This window comes from Micropterus dolomieu, linkage group LG10 (genome assembly GCF_021292245.1).
Source record: "Micropterus dolomieu isolate WLL.071019.BEF.003 ecotype Adirondacks linkage group LG10, ASM2129224v1, whole genome shotgun sequence".
Lineage (NCBI taxonomy): Eukaryota > Metazoa > Chordata > Actinopteri > Centrarchiformes > Centrarchidae > Micropterus > Micropterus dolomieu.
Window position 1 is genome coordinate 21837292 of NC_060159.1, and position 24794 is coordinate 21862085.

General features: G+C 40.4%; 1 protein-coding gene and 1 long non-coding RNA gene across 3 annotated transcripts in view; one reads left to right on the forward strand and one right to left on the reverse strand.

Annotated features, from left to right (window-relative positions):
- The window catches only part of LOC123978297, a 14757-nt gene extending 9854 nt beyond the window's left edge, over nt 1-4903 (reverse strand). Inside the window, exons 1-2 of the long non-coding RNA XR_006826913.1 lie at nt 4762-4903; nt 2840-2981 (exon numbers count right to left, since the gene is read on the reverse strand). This is a non-coding gene — a long non-coding RNA (uncharacterized LOC123978297). The remainder of the gene's footprint in view (nt 1-2839; nt 2982-4761) is intronic.
- Nucleotides 4904-6358: 1455 nt separating this feature from the next.
- The window catches only part of map3k5 (mitogen-activated protein kinase kinase kinase 5), an 83503-nt gene continuing 65067 nt past the window's right edge, over nt 6359-24794 (forward strand). Inside the window, exon 1 of one of the 2 annotated variants that reach the window (XR_006826655.1) lies at nt 6359-7309. Coding sequence is in view for 1 of the 2 variants with exons in the window: in XM_046060007.1 (XP_045915963.1) it covers nt 6883-7309 (427 nt within the window). In the remaining variant the exon portion in view is untranslated. The remainder of the gene's footprint in view (nt 7310-24794) is intronic. The other variant, XM_046060007.1, reaches the window with a different exon arrangement.

Consider the following 24794-nt stretch of genomic DNA (forward strand, 5'->3'; position numbering starts at 1 on the left):
CACCCCAAAGACCGCACACCCAAACACAAGAAAAGCAATCTAGTGTATGCGGTCCAATGCAGTGAGGAATGCACAGACCTGTATATTGGGGAAACTAAACAACCACTACACAAACGCATGGCTCAACACAGAAGGGCCAACTCCTCAGGTCAAGACTCTGCAGTCTACTTACATCTGAAGGACAGAGGACACTCGTTTAAGGACCACCAGGTGCACATTTTAGACAGAGAAGATGGATGGTTTGAAAGAGATGTCAAGGAAGCATCTACACCCGGGTTGAGAAGCCGTCACTGAACAGAGGAGGGGGTCTACGCCACCACTTATCCCCCACTTACAATGCTGTCCTTTCATCACTTCCCAGGAAACTCAACAAACGTAACCTATTGGCCTCAGGTGAAGATACCAACGATGGTTGTTCAGTCTTGGGCTCAGGTAGTCCTAATGACCATAACGACTGTCGTTACAACAACCAGGAACACTAACGAACCAGCGGTATCGACGATCCTGGCAAACGACCCCACTGAGGTTAAATAGCTTAGTTTCCTTTGGATGAGGGATGAAACGTCTTCTAGTATCTTCAACCAAGTCCAGTTGCCCTTGACTTTAACCTTCTTTGGATACCTTCTTCACTACATTTAAGCAGCCAATACTGTACTTTTTACTCTGCTACATGTATCTGAAAGCTATAGTTATTTGTCAGTCCAAACAGGGACATATAAAGAATACAGTTAAAATGACAATAGTCAGACAAAACATAAACACAAACATCTAAAATATTTTTTACATACAAACTGTGGCTTTGTCATCTTGTAAACTATAATACATTGTCAGCAGTGGCATGTCCAGGTACTGGGCTGGGGTGGCATGGGCCACCCCTGAAACCTGATTGGCCACAACATTTTTTATTGTTGCTAGGCAACCACAGAACCATCTGTCTTTTGTCCAACCCTTATTTTTCTGTGTAGTAAACTAATAGACTTGTACATTTTTATTTAATTACATATATATTAGGGTTGTCACAACCCCAGAAAGATAGTACTCAATACCAATACCAGTGGAATTCCATGATTCTCAATACAAAATTTTATACTATGTTACAAAATAATAAATCCCATGTACTTCAACATATACTCCTTTAATAAATTATCAGGTATAGCTCAATAAAAAAAAAGAGTGCAAGCAGTCATTTACTAAGATGGTGACAGACCAATAGTCTGGAAATATTTATTTAAAACAACTGAAAGATTGAACAATATGGATGGCAGCCTGCAACTACAAGCTATGTTTATATATGTTAGCCTAAACACACTAGTCTTTAGCATTTAGCCATTGCAACTGCATATGTTACATAATTGGCCAAGTAACACAGCAATGCCAGCTGTCTCAAACAAAAATAATGCTAACGCAAAGTACTTCTATACACAATTCTTACTGTTTTTCTTTTCCACGAGTCGAGACGGAGCTGTCGCTGCAGCTGCACTTGTTGCCATCTTTTGGGTGTTGGAACCCTGTTACCTATGGTACTTTCGGTACCTAGAAAAACAAGTACCAACATGTTTTCAGAATTTTGGTATGAACTTGGTACCAAAGAATTGGTTCTCGTGACATCCCTTAAAGATTTATAAATAACTGGGAGTAAGGTTACCACCAGCTGGTTCAGGAGCTTTGCCTGGACGATGGTTGGTTCAAGGCTTATTTTAGGATGAGGGACAGATTGACAATATGCTGGGTTTAGGCCTAGCCTACTGTTTATCTAACAGCCTAAAAATCTGACAGGTGATGTGAGACCTACTTTGTAACTAGCTAAACATTACAATGATAATGATGATGAAAGTGAGCTTAACACAATGAATGAAAACAACTTACCGAAATCTTGGTAAAGTTTGATAGCTCCAGGTATCCAGCAACAGCCACCACTAGTTTTTCCTCCACTATAGTCATCCAATTTAACAATTGGAAGAAAACACACGCCAATTTCTGGCACTATTCTGCTCTGAATGGAAGTTGTTTCAATTGGACGCACTCAGAGCACTGCTGCAACAACATGAGGCGCGCAGGGCACATTAGCAGCACGCAATACACTTACTGCCTATGCATTGGAAAAAATAAATCTCACTGCAAAAAAAGTGCTCTGTCTGATCTATACTCAAGTCTGCTCCCCACAATAAAAGTCTGGACACGTCACTGACTGTCAGTGGTAGAGGAAGTACTCAGATCTTTTACTTAAGTAAAAGCAGTAATACCACAGTGTAAAAAGACTGCATTAAAAATTACACTTAAGTACTGATAAAAGTACTTAATCAAAATGTACTTTGAGAATCCAAAGTAAAAGTATTTGTTATGCAGAATGGCCCATTTCAGAATAATGAATATTATATTATTGGGTTATAATGATGCATTATGTGCAAGCATCACTTTAATGTTGCACCTGGCAAAGGTGAGGCTGATTTCAACTGATTACTGGGTAGCTTACAGTAATTTATAATAAACATTTATTAATTAGTTGATTATATTTTAATAATCTAAATCTGAGAAGTAACTAAAGTTATCAAATAAATGCATAATGGAGTATAAAATGTGTAAATTAGTACAGTATAGTAAAGTATCTCAAACTTTTTATACTTTAACAATATATTGCTGATATGCCTTCCACACTATTTTGAATGCTGGACTTGCTTGTAAAGGAGTATCTTCACATTGCAGTATTTTAAATTTTACTTTAGAAAAGGATCTGTTAATTACGGCCAAAATAATGAAAATCAGGATATCACAAAAATATTTTTCTGCAGCATAGTTCAGTGCAAGCACCTTGTCAGTATTCTTTGCATTCCTGTAATACCTTGAGTATGAAAAGCTCGGGATCACAGCTTCAGGAGAAACTCTGCTTGCCTGCATCCGGAATCTCTGTGACGCTCGGCTGCAGGATGCAGAGGCTTAGCAGCTCAGCGGCTCTGTGTGCCAGATGTGTCAAGCAGTGTTGGCTGGAAGAGGCAAGACAACTGTTAGTATTTATAGTTGTCATTTTCCTGTTATTGTTACACTGTTTTAATGTCTTAATTGTTTGTTATTAATGCAATAAACTAAAAAAAAAATCATCTCTCTGCAACATTTGTTTTTCATCAGTACATGCATATGTCAGACAAATGTGTTTGTGTGTGAATGAGAATGGAAGAAAGGAAGGAAGGAAGGAAGGAAGGAAGGAGGGAAGATGGGAATAAAATATAAATTTTCATATAAAAAATGTTCACTGTCTTCAATAATGTGTAATTTGACTCACAATAATGTAACCTCAGTGGTCACAGCACTTGATTTAAGTGTCAATAAAAGACACAGTGATGCATAAATAGTTTGGGTGAGATTATCTGTAATTTGCCCACAGCTAAATGATGAAGAACAGACAGATGTGTTTAAGGCAGTGAAATAACACAGCCCTGTGGAAGTGTTTGGTTTGGCAGCCTTGTCATTGAGAGCTGGTGGTACCGAAAACTGTGTATGTGTGGTCAATGTGGGACATCTAGTGGTAAAAAAGGGAAAATTATGTAATTGTAATGTAATTATTTATCTATTTGTCTGTCAATTTATTGGTTTAATAGTCTTTTTACCTATATTGTTGTACCTTTATTCAATCAGATTATCTTTTCTCCAAAGGTAATAAACTATTCTAAAACACTATCCTGTTTTATGTCCAGTCTAACTGCTGTCTAACTGAAAAACTACTGTATTTACAGCAACTATATACAGTACAGAATAGCTGTGATGTAATACTATTAGCTATTTGTAGTACAGTTAGGCTACCCTACACTTTAGGGCTGCTGTGGCCCACCTGTTCACAGCAGCAACAGATGGATGAATATAATAAACAAAAACAAATTTCTGCTTTTAAAGATTCTCTGTAATTTTTGTAAACTTATCCACAGATGTTTGAAACATATATGTTGAGGTATTCCTGATTGTCATCTCTTAATAACTTTCTATTTGGAACAATATTGAAGATTCAGGCTTGCACAGATGAGCTCATGAATGTTGTAGTTATTCTGCTCCTGAAATATGTTGTGATAATGAAATGTGATACCTTGGAGGCGAGTCTTTTTGACTCTGCCAGCACATCTTGTGATTGTATGAATATTTCTTTGTGTTTTAATCTTTTATCTGACTATTTATATTTTACCTGCTATTGTATGCAAAAAAAACACTACAGAAATAGTAACATAAGAGATAGATGTGATACATTTTTTATATTGTACAGTTTATATCCTCTCTTTTCCTTATGAGTAAACAAACAGGTCGCAAATTAATTGATATCGGGCCTGGGTCTTGTAGGTTTATACTTAATAGGAAAGAAAATAGACACTTAACAGTGGAGATGCAATGACTGAATCCTAGTGGAGGAACTGTCAAACAAGTAATCATTAAAATAAATAAAGTAATTGGAAATTATTGTAATTTACAAACAAAGACATAACAAACATCTTGTTTCTGAGGAAAATGTAAAGCAATATTCTTTGTTGACTAGTTTGGCTTCAAGAATTAGTTGTCCGTTTAGCATATTTTTGATTGATTCAAAATCCAGCTCTTTTTAAATCCTCTTTTTAAACTTTTTTATTCAAATTTATTGACTAGAAATAAAATCAATTTTAGCATGTTCTTAATAAAACAATCATAGATTTATTTTTTCTAGTTATTTTTATGTCTAAAACTAAGATACGATTGGTTAGAGTTACAAATAAATAAAACAAAAGAAAACCTAGGAAATGCGCTTACAGTTTGCTGGGCTCCGTGACAGGTTTCACTCTCAGGACACCCTCCTGGGAACAAAAGGCAGCCTGCACCCCGTCTCTTTTCCACAGTCGGCCTTGAACCAGTCCCCTGCTGACCCCTGCCCCTTGGCTTTTTTAATCCTTAATAGAAATACTGTTGATCCACACATGGGTATAAAACACATTGTCTGAATGAATGATAGATAGATAGATAGATAGATAGATAGATATTAATTTAGACTACTATGTTACTATACATACATACAGTAAAAACGCTTATATGTCTCTCTAAATATAACTGTGCAAATGAGTATCGAATGTGCATTGTCATTCAGAAGAAATAAGTCTCCTCTCCCTGTCCAGAGGGGAGTCATTGTGTATTTAATGTATAATGCCCTTAGTATCTGTACCTGCGTCTATGTCACTGAGGTTTCCTCCTTGGGCTAAATTCGGGAGATTTTAAAGCATCATATTATATTCCAGTTTCCCTGTGGTTCTTTTATTGCTTTGACTCTGGTTGGTTTGACACTGCTATGACTTGAAGTTAGGACAAACAATTGTGAAAAGTTTGAGCTCTTGAATCCATGAAGTAGTTTGGTACATTTTCAAGAAGTGGTGTCAGGTGTGTGTCGCCAAAATCAGTCCCATCTCATACAAAGCAATGCCACTGACACAACATGGCTTTCATGGCTAAAAGATTCAATGGGTAAAGATTCAGCGCAATCGGTGAGAAAATGTTTCACACGTGCCCACAAAGATGTGTACACTAAATTCCCTGATCCTGAGAGAGGAAATCACTCTTTCTTCATTAAATCCATAAATATCTGTTGAATGTTTAAAAAGTGATGATCCTAATGTAATGTTAAGTCCTTACCACCAGGGGTCCGCCTTATGACAGGAAATAAAAGCGCCACCACGTTACAACATGTAACAATTTTGAAAGAAGGCAACCAGCCTCTATATGAATTCATTATATCAGTTCTAAGTGAAGGGAACTCTAATATCTGTCAAAGAGAATTACAAAACCAAACTTTAGTCTACCGCTGAGTATCTAGGCTGCTTCTGCAGACTGGATAATAGCAGCTGAAATTGTTGCCCTGAACTTTTTACAGATGAATGATTATCCCCGTCTAAATTTACTTTACAATCAGTTTGGATCACACAAGATTAATGGTCGAGACAATGCAATTAGTTTGCAACATTATGAAATGCTTCCAGCTCACAGCCCTGAAGAAAACACTGCAATCATTATGGAGATTAATGTTCAATAAAGGGCTGCTTGTCTGAACTTAAGTTCCCCTTCTTCACATTCTGCCAACCCGTTTAACATATTAGCTGATTAATTGGTGACCTAACAGTTTCTAATTTGGACTAATTAGCAGCGAGGCCGAATGGATGTGTTGTCACATCAAATTAAATATTGCTGAGTGGGGTATTTTTTTGGTGGTGTTTTCAGCCAACTGCTCCTTTCCATAAGTCCATAACTCCACATACGGCCATCGTGTCTCCGCCCAGCTACACCAGGCTCTAACTGTTGTCTCTCCGCCCAGTGCGTGAGTCTGGACTGGAAGATAACAGTGGAAACTGGGCAGGGTCTGCGTGCACATGAAAGCAGGCTCGATGCGTGCGCAGTGTGTGCTTTCTCTTTTGAGAGATGTGAAGGCGTGCGAGGCTTCAACTGCGCTTAACTTCGACCTGCTGTGACATTCCTGGTTCTTGTGGGCGTTGCTGCGCTGATAGCTACCGGCGACGTTGCTCAACTTTGGGAAGTAGGGGGATCTGTTGTGAGAGCTGAGAAGGAATGCGCGGGGTTGATGTCTATTCCTCTTGTGTTTTTCTCCTCGGAACAGTGTCGTGACTTCGGTCAACCTGCGGTGTCCATCAGCGTTATCGGATCTACGCGTGCACACGACAGTAGCCTGACCATGCAGCATGATGTGCAGTGGCAGCTCTGCCTCTAACAGCCCGTTTACCTGTGTTGAAACGGAGCAAGGTTGCACGTCGTGCCTGTGCAGAAGCTCCATGAGTAGCCGCCGCGCGTAACGCTGGCTCTCCATGGAGGACTGCTGGAGAAGCCGCTCATCACAACCCACACTTTAAGACAGTGAGTGACACTTGAAACAAGATGAGTCAGGACCAGGACGGGATATCTTTACCGGTGCCTTGCTTCGGTGCTCGTCCCGGCACAGAGAACATCTGCGTTGAAAGCTCGAGCAGCAGCGGTGGTGGAGTTGGCGGCTCCTTCGGGATCCCCGCAGCTGGGACTTTCTGGCACGACTCGGTGGTCGGCGGCGGGGGGCTCAGCCCGAGCGCCGACAGTTGTCCGATGGACGGCGGGGGCTTGCTCTCCACCGGGAAGTCGTGCAAAAGCAGACCTGTGACGGTGGCCTATGTGGTAAACGGTGAGGCGAGCCAGCAGAATAACGCTGAGAGCATGGCCCTGCAGTGTCTGAAGGACGCCTGCGATACGGTGGGCAGCAAGCTGGAGACGGTGAACTTTGGTAAACTGGACTTCGGGGAGACCACGGTCCTGGACCGCTTCTACAATGCAGGTTAGTCAAATGAAGGCAGCCTAATCCAAACCAGCTTCCGTTAAATTCAGAAATACAAGTGACTTGACAGGATATAAATATTTTGTGATAACTTATTCTGGTCAAACTTTATCCTAAATGCTGCCTATTGGGATTTCTAGATCAATCCTCCAAATGCAGTACATATGATTTAACCTAGTCTTTGCTATCCATTATATTGATTAAACTATAAGATCAGGAGTTCTTAGTGAGAGTCAGTCACCCCTGAAGTGCGATTACTTAATACTTTCTGGGTTTAAAGGCCACGCCCTCACCTCTTGGAAGCTGTCAGCCTGCAGGACAGGTTGCCCTGGGCTTCCTAAACACAATACACAGCTCTGCCTGTCGGGACTTGAGGCTGCATGCAGCCTCTATGTCACAGTTATTTCCACACTGTTCTGAGCAAAGCTGGAACTCATTGAGCAAAAAGAGCAGCATTGGGGTTGTTTAATTTACTGCACAAATGTGGGGGTGATTGTTATACCCACCCCCACCCCGCAGTTTCCCCCTTCCATTGTGCACTTCTAGTATTGTGTCATGTGTGAGTGTCATGGGTTGAGCCATGAGGCTGGACTTTCCACTGGAATCTACGAGCAGAGAAACAAACTTGAACCTTCTGACTGAAAGAACTTTCTCCCCTCTTATTAATACTGTGTAGCAGTTGGCTGGAAATGTTCAGTTGTATAATAAACATAGAAAAAAGGGTCTGGAAAGTAGACCTTTCAGGGGTTGTGGTCAAATAAAAAGCAGCTGTAATGTAAAGGACTGTCCAGCCAGCTTGTGGAGGTGCCAGGAACAGCAGCCGGTGTTTGCATTTCACTCAGATATTTGGTATCAGGATTTTGTTCAACAGATACTGCAGAAATAAAACGACACCACCCAGATACCTTTGACTGCTGCTAAGAACCACAACGTCTTTTAAAGACCAACACCTTAGCAAGTACCACAATATAAGTGCCATGGATGAAAGTAGGTTTCATCAAACCTGATGAATTCACTGGGTCAAACTCTAAATGCAACTTTATTAGCACAGTGCTAAAAAAGCGATAAAGATTTACATGAGAAGACTTTTAAATGACAAACATGGAATGGAAATGTGAAAACTTGTGGTCTATTTTTTTCTGAGCATGTCTAAGGCCTAAAAATGCAAGGACGGCTATTGAAAGTAAATTCTGGGTGCATAAATAGTTTTGACAGGGATGGAATTTACCAGGAAGCCTTGTCTTATTGTGATGTGGAGGTCATATAACTTCTAGGTAAACAAGGTGTAACTTTAATATATAGTTTATTGATGCTTTACCGTTCAGTTGCCAGGGTATGAACAGTCTCTCTGCCTGTTGAATAATTTATTAAGTCAATAATATGAAGGCAAAGAGTTTCTCACGTCCTAATAAACCATCAGGTGTGCAGTCATAAGTGGAAGTAACCATCAATCATTGGTAATAAAATCGAGACTGAAGTTAGAAATGGTAAAAACATACTAATAATCTTTAACTGATCTATAAAGATCTATGAAGTAGAACCTAGATGTCTACACACTTTGCAAGCTCATTTGACTATTTTGAGAATCAATTGTTTCATTCTGTTTTCAGGCAAAAATGTCAGCTTTTAAAATGCAAAAACTTACAGTTGTCCTCTTTCATTTGTGATAGTACACTGAATCTCTTAAGATATCATAAAATAATCATGAGTTACAGCCCTAGCCCAGTTTTAACCCCAGATGCCTTTGACCTCCAAATCACTAATAAGTTCTTATTGGGAACGTAAAAATTTTTTTATAGAAATTACCTCGCTGAGATAAAAAGTACAGGAGTGTCCTGGCCAAAACAGAAGCCCCACATGGCAAGAAGCAGACTGAATGTTTTTCCTGTGTTGGAAAGTAGTGGAAAATATTTACAAGAATGTCCAAATGGGGTGACTGATGCTAAACTACAATGCAGTAAATCTATTTTACCAACATCAGTCCATCAGAGTCCTTCATGGTAAAAGCGTAACAGTGATACCAGATTACATAGTTCTTGTTCAACACAAAACAGACCTGTTTGTCATAACATCATGTCATTAGTTGTACAAACACGTCAAGTTCTCTTTTCATTTTTTCATTTGGTCGTCTTCCTCTGAACTACTGTGGAATTTTCTCATAATTCACATGGGAGGGCAGAGGCATTTTTCCCAGAAGCGTGCTGCTGTATTTGCTGCTCAAACACACACTGCATCATCCTCTTCCTGCACAACTGTGTACCAGAGATGAAAGCCAGACAACATAAACCTTTAAACAATGAGCCTAGAGACAGACTGGAACCTTGTGGGTCCCTGTTCATTTTGGAAAGATGATTTTCCAGATTCCAATACAATGAGAAGCTCTTCCTAACTGTTCTTAAATGTCATCCTCACATGAGACTGTTGAAAAAGAGGACATTTGGCTGAGAGATCGCAGAGGCTGATTGCCTAACCTTTGGTCACTGGAAATGTTAGGATAAATGTAGATGCAAACTTTTTGCCAACAATAATTACTAACCACATCTAATCATTTGGGGTTTTGTTCATTACAGCCCAGCTATTGATAACAGATTCTGTTCCTGGAGTCAGACTTCAAATCTGAAGCCATATTGATCATGTGTAGTTTAAAGCATCAGAGAGTGTAGCCTGCATTATTTCATGTCGTATTTGAGTTGTGTAACATAAAATAAGAAGAGTTTTCTGCCCATGTTATCCCTGCCTGTAGAACTTAATAAATGTAGTATAGTTGCAGCAACAGAGTCTAATGATGATAACCAGTGAAACTGTTAACCCACCTGCAGACAATTCATGTCTGCTGCGGTGAGTGGTTCCTTCCAGTGGTCTCAAAGAGAAGCTTTTTTTCTAGGTCACAAAAAGAAGCAGCTAAGATCGATACACTTGCAAGCATCTGTCATAGCTGCTGTTTCAGTCCTCCGTCTCTCGCATGACTCATTGGAAGTCATTGTTTTAATTTATCTAAGCCTACCTGTAGAACCCCAGAACTAACCACTGTTCACCATTGAATGCACCTGTTTACTGACAATGAACTGCAGAGGGAGAATTAACTGCTGTCAGCTTGGTCTGTTAGCTGGATTCAAGATTTCCCTTGCGCCTCTTAAATCTTGTCAAGGAGTTCAAATGTCTTGTGAATGGCAGTTTTCCTAGTTGGAGAAACAACCAAACCAATCAACAGCCTTTGTAGGTAGGAAAAATGATCATGACGTAATCTAATGGCGCCGGTCCCAGAATCTAAATTAGTATCCAAACAAAAAAGGCAACACATTTGGATGTAATTGAAGCTAGCTGAGGCTATTTGAAAATTTCTGACTTAAAGCTCTGAAATCAGTTTTTCTTCTTCAGATAAAAAGAAAAAGTGATTTAATTGGCCGTCTGGTACTAGAGACAATGAGAGGAGGATATAGTGCTTACAATTGTTTCTCCCTTAATCACCTTAATAGAGTAAGTAAAATAAGATGAGAGATTTGGATTGATGGCTGTGTGTACTGCAACAGTAGTACTACATAGTTAAGTAGGCTTGCTTGATATGTTTCAAATGATATATTACTTCTATCACCGTGACAATTGCCAAGCTTGCTGCTCCTAGCCACCACTGCAACTTTTGTATAATCTGTAAACAACATAAAAATACGGATTTATCTGTCAGGGATCCTCCTGAACAGAAAGCAGCTCACAAGAAGATAATGTCAGACTGAATAAAGGAGTGAAAACCAAATTAAAATTCATACTGATGCATATTGACATTCTGATGCCGCTAGAAACAGATCCAACGAAAGCAATAATAAACTACTTTCTCCTGAAATATTAAAAAGGACATTCATGATGAGATGGTTGCTAATGCACTGGATTTCTTTATGAAACATAGTTGAATGATGGAAACCAACACATGTAATTTGTGTGGCATTGAATAACCCATTTCAAAGCACCACTTGTTATGTTAAAAATGCAGCAGTTAAAGGATAATTTTGGTATTTTTAAGTCTGGGCCCTACTTTCAAATATTTTGGTGTCAAAATTACTCGTTGGTACAAAAAATGTTGAAATCCGTGCATTAGATGGCTTCAGCCACTGCAGCCGCAAACCGGTAACATCATGGAAAGGATCCCTACAAGTGACTCCCGGTGACACCCTTTGTTTTTAACAGAAAACTGTCTTGCTCAAAGACAATCATCGCTCTGAAATCTCATGAGAGGCAAGTTGTTGCATGGAGACAACAGTTGAAACGTGAGTCAGAGTTGGAGATAAGAGCTTAACTTAGGAAATATAGTCTTTCTAGCAGCTCCTGTATGGACACAACAAAGTCCTCTCTCGTTTCCTGCAGGAACTTGCCTCTCACAAGATTTCAGAACAAGAATTGTCTTTGAGGGAGACTTCTGTTTCTGGTTAAAAACAAAGGGTGTCACCGGGAGTCACTTGTAGGGATTCTAAAATTTTGGCCCCAAACAAATACGTTGCAGCCACCACAGTCCTTTCACAGCTGCCAGCTGAAGCCATCTACTGCACAGATTTCAAAACGTTTTTGTACCTGCTAGTAATTTTGACAACAAAATATGTGAAAATAGGACCTAGTTTTAAAAATAACAAAATTATCCTTTTGAAATTGAATTTATAAGGGATTAATTATAAGACTACAGACTTGTGCTGTTCCACCTGTATTAGAAGGTTGGTTATTTGGCCATTGCTATGGTATGCAGAGCATTATCTCTTCAGTTAATCATTGCACTGCATCCACAAAAAGTGCTTCATTGCTGTGTAATTTTTAGAGAGAGCACAATGGGAACAATTCCCGAGGACTTTGAAAGCAGCTTTGCCTCAGTCTGTGTGTTTGGCACCTCTTGCTTTGTGCTGAGCACTTGACTCCACTGCTCGCCACTCCAACACAGATACAACTCACAAATTGTTTTCAGACTGCCCACTTAAGTTTTTTACTTTGGGGTAATATTTTGAAAGGATATTTTGAGGGGAAGCAGTCATGAGTTAAAAAGAGTTTGCAAGCATCTTAGCCATTACAGCATCACTAAACGCAAAGAAAACAGACAGACTCTTGTCTCATAACTGTCTGCAAACCATGCCTATTTTGTGGAGCAGTTCATAACCGGACAGTGGAGAGTTAAATAAAAGTGGATGGAGCAACACAGCAAACATTAGCTTCCTCCATTTTGTACTCTCCAGCTCTGTTTCCTCATAGGGCAACACTGTCAAGATGGCATGCCATTGGACAGTTGGTGGTGAATTTGTGTCAGAGTTCACGAAAGTTAAAGGATTTAAGCAATCAATTCAATTGAAATTAATGTATTTTGTTGTTTTAATTGCTGGCTTGGTCGGGTCTTGACTGGCTTGGTCTCAGTGTGAAGAAAGCATGGAGCTCATATACTTCCTTAATGAAGTCCTGCGATAGGAAGCTTAAACTTATATTTATGGCACTTTTCCATTACCAGTACCAGCTCAACTTGAATCGACTCGACTCGGTTTGGCTGTGTCCGTTTTCCATTGCAGATAGTACCCAGAGACAGTACCCCTCAATGTAGCTGGTTGTCATAGCGACGTCACACACAACTGCCGAGACGTAATGTTAAATGCGACACACACACCAGCGACCCAAACACAGCTGTCTCTTTATTTAAGTTAAAATGTTTCAACCTTACTCAGAATGTAAAAACAAAAGCGATAAGAAAACCTTACAGCTGTGTTTTCCTCTGCCATTGTTGCTGCAGCAGTGTCTGTGACGGTGGGACCAGAGGGCTCTCTGAGCGGGCGGCTGGCCGGCCTTGGGAGCTCCTCCTGCGTGATGGTGCAGGCTTCCCCCGCAGCCATTTGTGGAGCTCCTCAACTCCGAAAACTTTCAAGCACATTTTTGTTCTGACATAACTTTTCATAAAACTGTCAATATTCGAAATCTACACAGTTGATTTCTCACCTCAGAACTTCTCCTAAGTGGATTTAGTGATGAAATTGCATACGAAAATTGTAAAATATAAAACTTTTGCTGGCCTCTGTCCGGCACGGGCAATGATGATGCAGTGAATAGTGACGATTCTCTACCAATCAGTAGTCTGCCGTGTTTTCACGTCACATTGTGGTATTGTGATACCAAGAAAAGTACCTGGAAGAAGGTATAGGTACAACTTTTCCACAATGGAAAACCAAACAAAGGCGAGTCAAGTCGAGTCGAGCTGGTACTATGCAATGGAAAAGGGGCTTTAGTGACTTAACGAATATAGATTAATTTTATACCAGTTTCTATATGTTCGATTTGGTGTTATTTGACGTTTTCTTCTATCTTTAATGATGTGGCTTTAGTTTGAAATAATCCAATAAGTAAAACACATAAAATCTCAACAGTAGACACACACAGGGCCCAGATGTAATCCTTCCACAGCTGGCGAGGTCATACTATGTTCAGTGTCAACACCGCAGGGCGTCAGCTGACTGCTTCTTGTTCAGAGCGTCTCGGGATCCACCAGCATAAGTAAACTTCCAACAGGGAGGCAGCCCTGCTCTGAAATCCCATCAGCTGGCCGTAAGTTGTTTATCCTCCCTCCTGTTTACTCTGCATGCTTGGCTGGCTGTCAAAGAGCGCAAGGTCAGAAAGAATTAGCCCACAGGCCACTCATTGGCATCTGGGGAAAAGTGACTTCACCTCGGTGGGAGGGGTAGACTGTAGACAGAACCACAATGTTAGTGAGGGAAGGTTTTTTTTAATTTCATGCTGATACAAGCTGATATTTCTCAACAGGAAGTATTGTGTAGACACATCGGAAGCTAGCGGCTAACTGTCGTAGGTTGTCAGGTTTTTTGCTTTTGCATCTTTTTGCGTGTTTTAGTGCAGACTAATATATGCAGTATTTCAACTTCAAACATTCTGTTAAGAGGTTTGTCTTCATATACTCTTAACATGTTGTAAGTGTAGTTTACTGTTGGATAAACCCCAGGGTAAATCTCTTAAATGCTCTGCAGAAAATTGACAGGAGGTGGAGAAACGGTGCATCAAAGCTCCCTTTCAGGTCTTATCGGGGGTTCATTCGAGGTGAAAGGCACCAGGAGTGGGAAGCCAGCGTCTTTAGAAAGCAGTGGAGGGTGAGAGAGAGTGATCCATTTACCAGTGTGACGATAAGGTACCAGTAAGCAGTCAGTGGCTCTACATACCTGGAAAGATCTGTAGAATTACTCTGTTGTATGGGCACTCGTCTGTGAAAAATATATCTGAAGCAGTAAGCGTACAGTGATATGTACAAGATGAGGGAAATTGAAATCCTTTTGATTTAAAGGGGAAACATTTAAACAATAGAGCTGAAAAACAAACACTGGGGATGCATTTGTGGTCTAATCACAGAAACTTTAGGAGAAGCAATGATACAACTTTCTCTAGCAACTCTATCAGGTTACTGAATTGTTGTTTTTTCATCTACTTAATGCAACAAGTTCTCAATCATTCCATGCGTTTACCTGCAATCTACAGTATCTAATAATAAGGTTGTAACCAGGCTCCAGTTGACAAGAGGTGTTTTACCCATTGGTCTTTACAACGCTCTTCTCACGTATGCAGCTTTAGGCTGGTTTATTTCAGTGTTTTGATTCTGCACATTCACCGCAAAGGTCACAGAGTGAAGTTGATACAAAACTGTGTGTTTTGATGAAAGTAAAACATGTGTGGTTGTGGGAAGGAGAAAAGTCTTTGTTAGGTGGGGACAGAAAAACGTTTTCATTTGACTATTTAAAGATATCTGGTGTTAAGGGCAGAGTTATCTCCTTTTTAACTCTCATACTTTGAGAACTGTTGTGTGGGCTGCCAGTGCCCCTCTGGATATGAACCCAACTTTCTAGCAAATTTTTAAACTCTGGTTATTTTAGGGAAGTTACTGCAAATCATTGTAACCCATTCTTGAAATGATTACCATAATGTAGTTATTAAGTTATCTGTTCATGTAAACACAGAAAATGTATTGTTGTCTGAGTGGAAACAGTAGAGAGAGAGATGTAGGGCTTAAATGTGTTGTGCAGTGCCAGAAAAAAAGGTTGTGGTAATAAAATGGACAGTAAGTTGTGAATATTTGTCATAAATCATGAGAAAAATGGGAGAATTTTGACCACGGTGTTATGTTTCATTGTAGGCAGACTCAGGAGCGGACACAGAACACAACAGGAAGTAGTAAAAAGTAACACTGTTTATTAATAAATGATCTTTTGGTGAGGTGGCAGGCAAGACTGAGGATGGCGGGAGGCAGGCTGGCTAGCGATGGCGTGGTCCAGCTGGCGATTAGCAGACGTGGTGGGAGATGAGTGATGAAGACCGGGTGTAAGCACAAGAATCCTGAAGCACAGGAAAAACACACATTAGGAGAAAAACACTAGAAACGAATCACATAAATACTCAAGGGAAGACACTAGTGACAAGGGGGCCAAGTATACTCTATCACAGAAGGTTAGGAACCATCTGGCGATGAGTAGCAGAAAACCAGGAGTAGTTAATCAGGTAAGACGATCCGCAAAGTGCCTGGAATGTAGCCCCTCCCAGAACACACACACATGCACCAAGACAGACAAGGAAGCGGGAGAAACCTGGGAAAACACAGAAAAAACACCAGGGTCGCAGCACTGGCCAACACCCAAGAGGAAACCATTGGGAGGGTTGGCAAGTATGTCTGACATGTGCAAGCTAACATTCTCACAATGTCAATGCTAACATGTTGATTCACTGACATTGACATTGTCATCCCTACAGAAATCTGAAGGTCAAATAATCCTTCAAAACCTCAGCAGGCAACATCATACACTGACATCTGACACAGTTTTAGGAGTTGGTCAAAAATACCAAGAAATCCTATGTGGAGATTTAGCTCAGCCATACAGGTGTGATGTTTCTGCTTTTTCAGATTTAAAACTTCTGTTCCACTGATTAGGGTGTTCAGGTGAATTTCTAAACTACTTCCTGTGCAGCTTTATTTCAATACAGATTTCTTTTGCAAATAAACACAACTGTTCCTCAATTCTGTCATGTGAAGTAACAGAGATAAGATTGACACATTGTTCACTTGGCATAAATACAAATCACTCTTGTTTCAGTGAAGCGGGAAGTAAATCCAGTAGGCAAGTCAGGGCAAATTTCACAGCAGCACGGGTTTCTCCCACCGTGTTTGTCAGACGTGGATGAATTCACACTCTGTTCTCAGCTCTTTCCGTTTGGGCCTATGGCACCGCAGTTTGTAAAATCTCTGTGTGTGTGTGAAAAGGCAACAAAGTGGAGCAAAGGTAAAAAAAGGCCAGTCTGCCAGGAGAACGGTGCAACTGGTTGGTCTCATTTCCTGCATTGTGGTGTTTCCAGGGTTTTTTTTGAGAACATGTACGTCTAAAAATAAAGGGAGCATTAATCTCTCTGCTGGGCATGGCATCTAAACTACAGAATAACCATTGTGTAGTATTTCCGATATTATCCTCTGGGAGTAGCGATGTGTATTTAAACAGAAATGCTCAGTTGATAGACTTGTATGGCGTTTATCTTTCATTCCCAGGGTTGTAATTTTGGGAGAATGCCTCTATTGGCTGTTTATACATTGTGTGGCTTTTTGCCCTCATGTAGTTGAACCTGATATAGATGTTTGATCACTTCCAGAGACAATTTCCACTATGCCTTTCAGTTAACAGAAACACATGTGCAGATAGATATTTGATGTGTTCCAGACCTACCTGAATACATTTTTAACCCAAGTTTGTATTTGTTTGTTACCCGTTCTTCTGTTAATTGAAAGTGTGCTGAAGGAGCAGTTGGCATGGTCAAGGAGCAAAGAAAAAAAACAGCAAGAGTCCCTGTGGGACAAAAATGCACCACCTTGTTTGTACCAGGAACTGTTGCAATGCTAGTTTCTTTGATCTTCCAAAGAAAGGCTTCCCAAAGAACACAAAAACAACAATTTAATCAGATTTTTTTTGTAGCAAAACCAGGACGTCATCCTGCACAGCTGTTTTCATGTCCTTTGAAACAAGTCTCAAAATCTCAAGTCTTTTAAAGCAAGACCATTAAGGCAAGTCCATGTAGTTATTAGCAAATCAAAGTTAAGATGCAACACATTCTGATCCGGTATTATAGCTCTCTTGTTTCAAGTCAACACTCAAAAACATATTATTGTGACTAGAGTCCTTGTCAAACTTAAAGTCTGAATATTTTTTTCACTGGCCCTATGGAGCAATATTTTCATTACCAGGCCCCAGGTAAACACAGTAATATGGCAGCAAAAGTCAAATCAAACATTAATATAAACAATGAAAATGTATTAAAATATAAAAAATTGCTTTGCAATTCAGCATGTTTGGAAGGCTTCAGCGAAACACACAATGCATTTTGATGAGAAATGCTGGATGTAACATAGCTGTGTTTGTTTACAAAACACAGGGGACAATTTTAACTATGTCTGGAGTCCAAGTCTCAAGTTTGCAGCTCTTTTATCCTGCATGTCACTTCAACCTGAGAGCACTGAAATATCATCTGTGGCGCAAGCACAAGAGGTAATCATCATGCAGCTGCTACAACACACAGGAACACAACCACCATGTTTGTGGAAATTTGGCAGAGACTTTGGACATTTTACTCCCTATGGTTTCTTTTTTAGGGGGAGGAAAAAGACTTCTTGAGTGTGGGAAATGATTTCCATTGGAGCTTGGAGACAGTAATCCCACTGTCTCTTTCTGTCCTCAGTGTGGGACAAGCTCCAGGGAAATCCTCCCACTGCACTCTGCTCCACTAACACAAGCCTTATTCCCTTCTGCTCCATTAACGATAAGGGGAAAAACCTCAACAGCAGCACACTGAGGGTTTCACTCATATCGTTTTTTCTTGCTGAGTCTCCATGGATACAACCTCTTTTGTGTAGTTGTTATGTAATTGATTGTAACAACAAGTGCTTTATTTACATACTGCACCTGTCCTGTTTCCACATACTCAGAGACATTGGCCCTTGAGTGACCAATGTAAACAGTGCTGTCACAATGCAATTGCAGTGCTTTTAGCAGTGGATTGCGGTTACATTTTCATAAATATTAAGTGTTGATAGGCCAAAGTAAGGGTACATACCTACACAGGAAATCATTTTATCCTCCCCTTACCCTGCTAAGGAAAACAGATTATATAAAATATGCTGTTGCCAAGTGCGAATGGTAGAATAGTCATACACACTAAAAATAAATAAATAAATTACATTTTTAATAAGACTAGTAGAAAATTGGCTAACACTCATCTGAACACCTGGAATGGGTTTGTCAATTGTAAATATAAAAGTAGTTTCCAAGATTGGATAACACAGCAAGTAAAACTTTTTGAAAACCTCAAAATCAGCTGATTTGGGGGGAAAAGCTCAGTGTATTTTAAAGGCACCCCTCCCTCCCTGTACGTCTGGCAAAATATAAACAGTCCTTTTATCCCCTATTCAATGGAAATGTGAAGCTTGAAATCAAAATATTATAATAATTCGTTCTTGCTTTTACTACGTGTATGAACAATTATATAGTTTTATTTTAGTTTTATATTATAGTTATCAATGTCTTTGTTTTATAATGTTTCCTTGTCTTGAATGCTTTGCTGAAATAGTTTAATTAGTTAATCAATTGATTATGGGATCAACAGAAAATCAATCACAAACATTTATGATTTAACAATTGATTATTCATGTCATTTAATAAGTATTAATGCTAAATATTTCGTTGTCACGTTGGCCCCCTTCAGTTAATGGAGCTGTCAGTATGCAATGTAAGCTGAAACTGAAGGAGGCTTTGTGATAAGGTTGAAAGCCCTTGTAAAAACTCTAGTAAGTGAACCTTTGAGTTTAGAGTTTAAAAAACACATGTTTTGAACTTCTATTCTCAAATCTGAAGATAAATCAAAAAAACATTGTTTGTTTGTTCACCTGTCACTAACAAACATTCACTGCGGTGGACAATAAAGTTGTTATATTATGCATTTGCGTACATTGTATTTAGCTGTAGTGATCTGTAGTGGAGATGATGCTCGCGGTCACAGTGTTGTTTAAAGCTGAAGGCTGTCAGGAGCAACTGTTTGAATTTCTCAAATGCCCACACTCATTAAAATAGATTTCTTTGTGTCCAAATGTATGCTCTCCATTTGGCTCCGAGCACAGGAAAGAAAGACAAAAGACACCTAAAGTTGATGAAATAATCTATATCATCTTCAACAGTCTCCAGCCATTTAGATCCTGCTGGGATTATAATATTGAGCCAATCCACTCCTGAAGAAGAGCAACTGATGGAGGCACTCAGGGGAGGGCTGAGAAAGATCTATAAAGACGAACCAGTAGACATCACAACAGTTAAATTCATCTCTCCACTCTCCGAGCTGCTCATCACCATTCGCCTCCCTCTCTCCTTCTCCCCCTCAGAGGCACCGCACGGCCTGAGGAACCTGCAGCAACAGGCCGAGTGCTGCTGAAAGCCAAACACTGTGCGAGAGTATTGAATTATTTTCCCTCCTCTGCTTTGAGCAGTAGGCGAGGGAATCAATTCAGTTTTGGTCAACAGTAGCAGGTCCAGCTGTAGGAGGTGTAGCAGGATTATCAGGGCATTGCTATGCATGTTTTGGTCTTGTTTTTTCAAGTTTGTCTTATCTCTCCCCCAGTGTAGATAGACATGGGTTTACTACTGATTTGAGGTGATTGCAGTGAGCAAATGAGATCAGGTGGCAGGACCTGATCTCATGTGCTCTGATCCTGAACGGGAGGCTGGATGAAGTTCCTCTGCTACTGGCTTTACGCAGCCTTCTGTCAACACTATGTTGGCAGGTCCGCTGTTACATTGGCATGCACTCAGCTGCAATTGCATTGGTAAGCAATCACGACATCTGAATGCTCTCCAGAAACACTCAGATGCTCTGCTGTTGAATCAGGAAACATTTTATTTACTTCTGTGTTGTTTGTCTCCCATGAATTCAATATTATTGTCCTTAATGTAGCAAGAAGCCTATATGACTGGTAAAATGCAACACATTTTAGACATACCCTGTTATTACTGGAGAAGTGTGACATTTTGTTGTTGTGTATTCACAGCATGTCTACAGTGCTTTGAAGTGTGAAGCATTTCCCCTATTGGTTAGTTCAGTCATTGTTTTTTTTTTTACCTTTATTTATTCTGCGGAGCTGCACTGAGAGGAAGCCTCTCTTTTGCAGGAAGGCCCTGATCACATTCACACCTGGAAGCTGCCCAGTACAACCGCAGCCTGGTCTGCTGGCCACTAAACAGCTCCACTGGAGCTGTTGGGGTTATGGGCCTTGCTCAAGGGCACCTCAGTGGTGGTAAATGAGGGAGGGCAAGCGCTTCTTGGTTTACTTTCCACACCCAGATTTTATCCTGCCAGTTTGGGGATTGAACCGGCGACCTCAAGCTCGCTTCTCTAACCTTTGGGCCACCACTGCCCCTCACCACTGTCATATAGTGAAACGCTCATTAGGATTATGTTCTCAGTCCTTACAAATGCAATGCAGTTTACGAGGAGTGTATTTAGCAGGTATAATGTTTACCATCTTAGTTTAGTGTGTTAGCATGCTAGCTTTGGCTTATTAACAAAGACAAAGTACAGCTGAGTTTGATATGTATAGTATAGTATAGTATATACACTCACCTAAAGGATTATTAGGAACACCATACTAATACTGTGTTTGACCCCCTTTCGCCTTCAGAACTGCCTTAATTCTACGTGCCATTGATTCAACAAGGTGCTGAAAGCATTCTTTAGAAATGTTGGCCCATATTGATAGGATAGCATCTTGCAGTTGATGGAGATTTGTGGGATGCACATCCAGGGCACGAAGCTCCCGTTCCACCACATCCCAAAGATGCTCTATTGGGTTGAGATCTGGTGACTGTGGGGGCCATTTTAGTACAGTGAACTCATTGTCATATTCAAGAAACCAATTTGAAATGATTCGAGCTTTGTGACATGGTGCATTATCCTGCTGGAAGTAGCCATCAGAGGATGGGTACATGGTGGCCATAAAGGGATGGACATGGTCAGAAACAATGCTCAGGTAGGCCGTGGCATTTAAACGATGCCCAATTGACACTAAGGGGCCTAAAGTGTGCCAAGAAAACATCCCCCACACCATTACACCACCACCACCAGCCTGCACAGTGGTAACAAGGCATGATGGATCCATGTTCTCATTCTGTTTACGCCAAATTCTGACTCGACCATCTGAATGTCTCAACAGAAATCGAGACTCATCAGACCAGGCAACATTTTTCCAGTCTTCAACTGTCCAATTTTGGTGAGCTCTTGCAAATTGTAGCCTCTCCTATTTGTAGTGGAGATGAGTGGTACCCGGTGGGGTCTTCTGCTGTTGTAGCCCATCCGCCTCAAGGTTGTGCGTGTTGTGGTTTCACAAATGCTTTGCTGCATACCTCGGTTGTAACGAGTGGTTATTTCAGTCAAAGTTGCTCTTCTATCAGCTTGAATCAGTCGGCCCATTCTCCTCTGACCTCTAGCATCAACAAGGCTTTTTCGCCCACAGGACTGCTGCATACTGGATGTTTTTCCCTTTTCACACCATTCTTTGTAAACCCTAGAAATGGTTGTGCATGAAAATCCCAGTAACTGAGCAGATTGTGAAATACTCAGACCGGCCAGTCTGGCACCAACAACCATGCCACGCTCAAAATTGCTTAAATCACCTTTCTTTCCCATTCTGACATTCAGTTTGGAGTTCAGGAGATTGTCTTGACCAGGACCACACCCCTAAATGCATTGAAGCAACTGCCATGTGATTGGTTGATTAGATAATTGCATTAATGAGAAATTGAACAGGTGTTCCTAATAATCCTTTAGGTGAGTGTATATATAAAAGAATTTTGTCATAAACAGCAGTATTTGACAAATTAAAATTTTGATCTAAGTGATCACCAAAGTTATTCAAATTCATCCTGAGGGGAACATGAATGTCTGAACAAAATATAGTGGCAATCCATTTAATTGTTTTCGAGACGTTTCACTCAAAAGCATACATGTCAACCTCATGGTAGCACTAGAGGAATGTCAGGGGATCACAGACATCACCAGGATTCATCCTCTAGGATCCACGAATGTCTGTACACAATTTCATAGCAATCCATCGAACAGTTTTTGAGATATTTCGGTCTGGAACAAAGTGGTGAACTGACAGACAGGCCGACATTGCCATCCATAGAGCCGTACCGCTAGCATGGCTAAAAATTACTCAAACTACTACTTGACTATCAAAACAGTTGCCAATTACTGATCAATTAATTTACTAACCATCTCAGCTCTGTAAATAAGATTTTATGGGACTTATCCAAGAACTACCTCCTTGCACTACAGCTACTACTAGGCTTTAAAGTCAAAATTCTGTCTTTGTAGCAAAAGCCAAACATCCTGCAAGAAATGAAGGATGAAGGTAGTTCTGTATTGCTAGACCTGTATTCAGCTCCCTGCTAAAGTCTGGAATGTGTTTTTCTTTTTAGTTTTTTATAGTATTTAGTGTGTGTGCATCTAGACTGAAATAAGCACTCCACACTGACGGTATTATATGCCACTAGTCAACTGTCGTCAGCTCTCAGGGGCTTTGTTGTAAGTACAAAGTACTTATGAGAAGTGATTGCTCCTCTCGACTCTCCCAACAAGACTCACTTGTGTCTTTCCCTTTTTTTAAAAAAAATATGTGCACGTAGTAGGCTACCTTCCTTATCGTCACCTATATTAGCCCTGCCCAATGACAGTAAACCATGGTTCAGATGTATTCCTGAGAAGCAGATGAGGTTTCCGAGCAGAGCCATGCAAATTTACCTCACCTGAGTCTTCGATGCAACCTTATTTTTTGTCAGAAAATGTAGCTGTGTGTTAACACTGTTCAACACTAAAATCTCGTTAAGACGTAATATTGGTGGGGTCGTCTGCCAGCAGAGAAAAAAATCAGACAAACTCATCTTTTATTCATCAGCCAACCTGTGCTGTCTGGTAAGTAAGAGCACTGAAGAAGTTAATCAGCCTTTTCATTCTATGTATGCTTAGGATTGTTAAGTTTTGCAGTAAGATTTGGCATCATGTCGAAAGTGTTTCTCCACTTCATGTCCAGTAAACTCTAATGAAATAGTCCAAGTGTCCTTATCTTTCCAGTACAGGCCAGTTAGTCTTGGTTTGGACTTTTAATGACACACAAGATGTCTGAAAATTCAGTGAGCCAGAATGTTGTGCGTGATTGTGATGATAGCATTGATAGAAATGCGTCACAGATATGGAAGTAACAAGTGGTTGTTAAGCAGAGGTCAGTAAGTGAGGATTAAGGTGTACTCTCCCTTTCGGCCTTATACGTCAGAAAGTGAAACCTAACTTCCTAACTCGATCACAGAGCACGCAGCCTGATGTGAAGATGCTGGCTGCTCATCCGGAGAACAAACCCCTCTTGATATTCCGCATCACTGCACTGAGCCGCAGAGCTTAAAATCCCTTATATCCTGTCCCCTGACTACTTGGCTGTAATGAAAATTTGAGGCTGTTTTTTCAAACCTTGTGTGGAGGAAGAGGTTGATGATGAGAACCTCTGAGGCCAGCTACAAGTACCTGTTTCCTGGTTGAATTTACATGTGCTGATGACGAGTGCGAGGATCTGCATGGCCCCTCATCACTGACAAAAGCTCTCCACCGCTACATCCAGCCAGCCTCTGATGGGCTTCTCTCTGCAGTGTTGTGTTGGCATGCAGCCACCAAGCCACTGAATTAGAGTGACTAAACTGTGCTTTCAAATTGTGAGCATTTACATGGTCGCTTTGAGTAATTTGTTCTGATGGTCTTGTTAATGATCAACTATATGTGCTGATCAGCTCCTTTTAACACTCAGATTGAATATTAAATATTATATTATATATGTTCAATATATTATATATAAAACAAGTTGCATTAATAGTTTTCTGGCCACTTTGGGGTGGTGAAACACAAAATTATCCCGTCATATACAGTGGGGGAAAAAAGTATTTGACCCCTTGCTGATTTTGCAGGTTTGCCCACTTACAAAGAATGCAACAATCTACAATTTTAATCATATGTACATTCTAACAGTGAAAGACAGAATCCCAAAGAAAATTCCAGAAAATCACATCATATGAATTTATAAAAATTGATAACCATCTGATGAGGAAAAACAAGTATATGACCCCCTACCAAACAGCAAGTATTCTGGCTCCTACAAGCCAGTTAGTCTTTCTTTAAGACACAGCCCCAATCCGAACCAATTATCTACATCAAATACACCTGCCTCACCTCGTTACCTGTATAAAAGACACCTGTCAACACCCAAACAACCAGCATCCAACATCACCACCATGGGCAAGACCAAAGAGCTTTCTACGGACATCAGGGACAAGATTGTTGATCTGCACAAGGCTGGGATGGGCTACAAGAGAATCGGAAAGCAACTTGGAGAGAAAAGATCAACTGTCGGTGC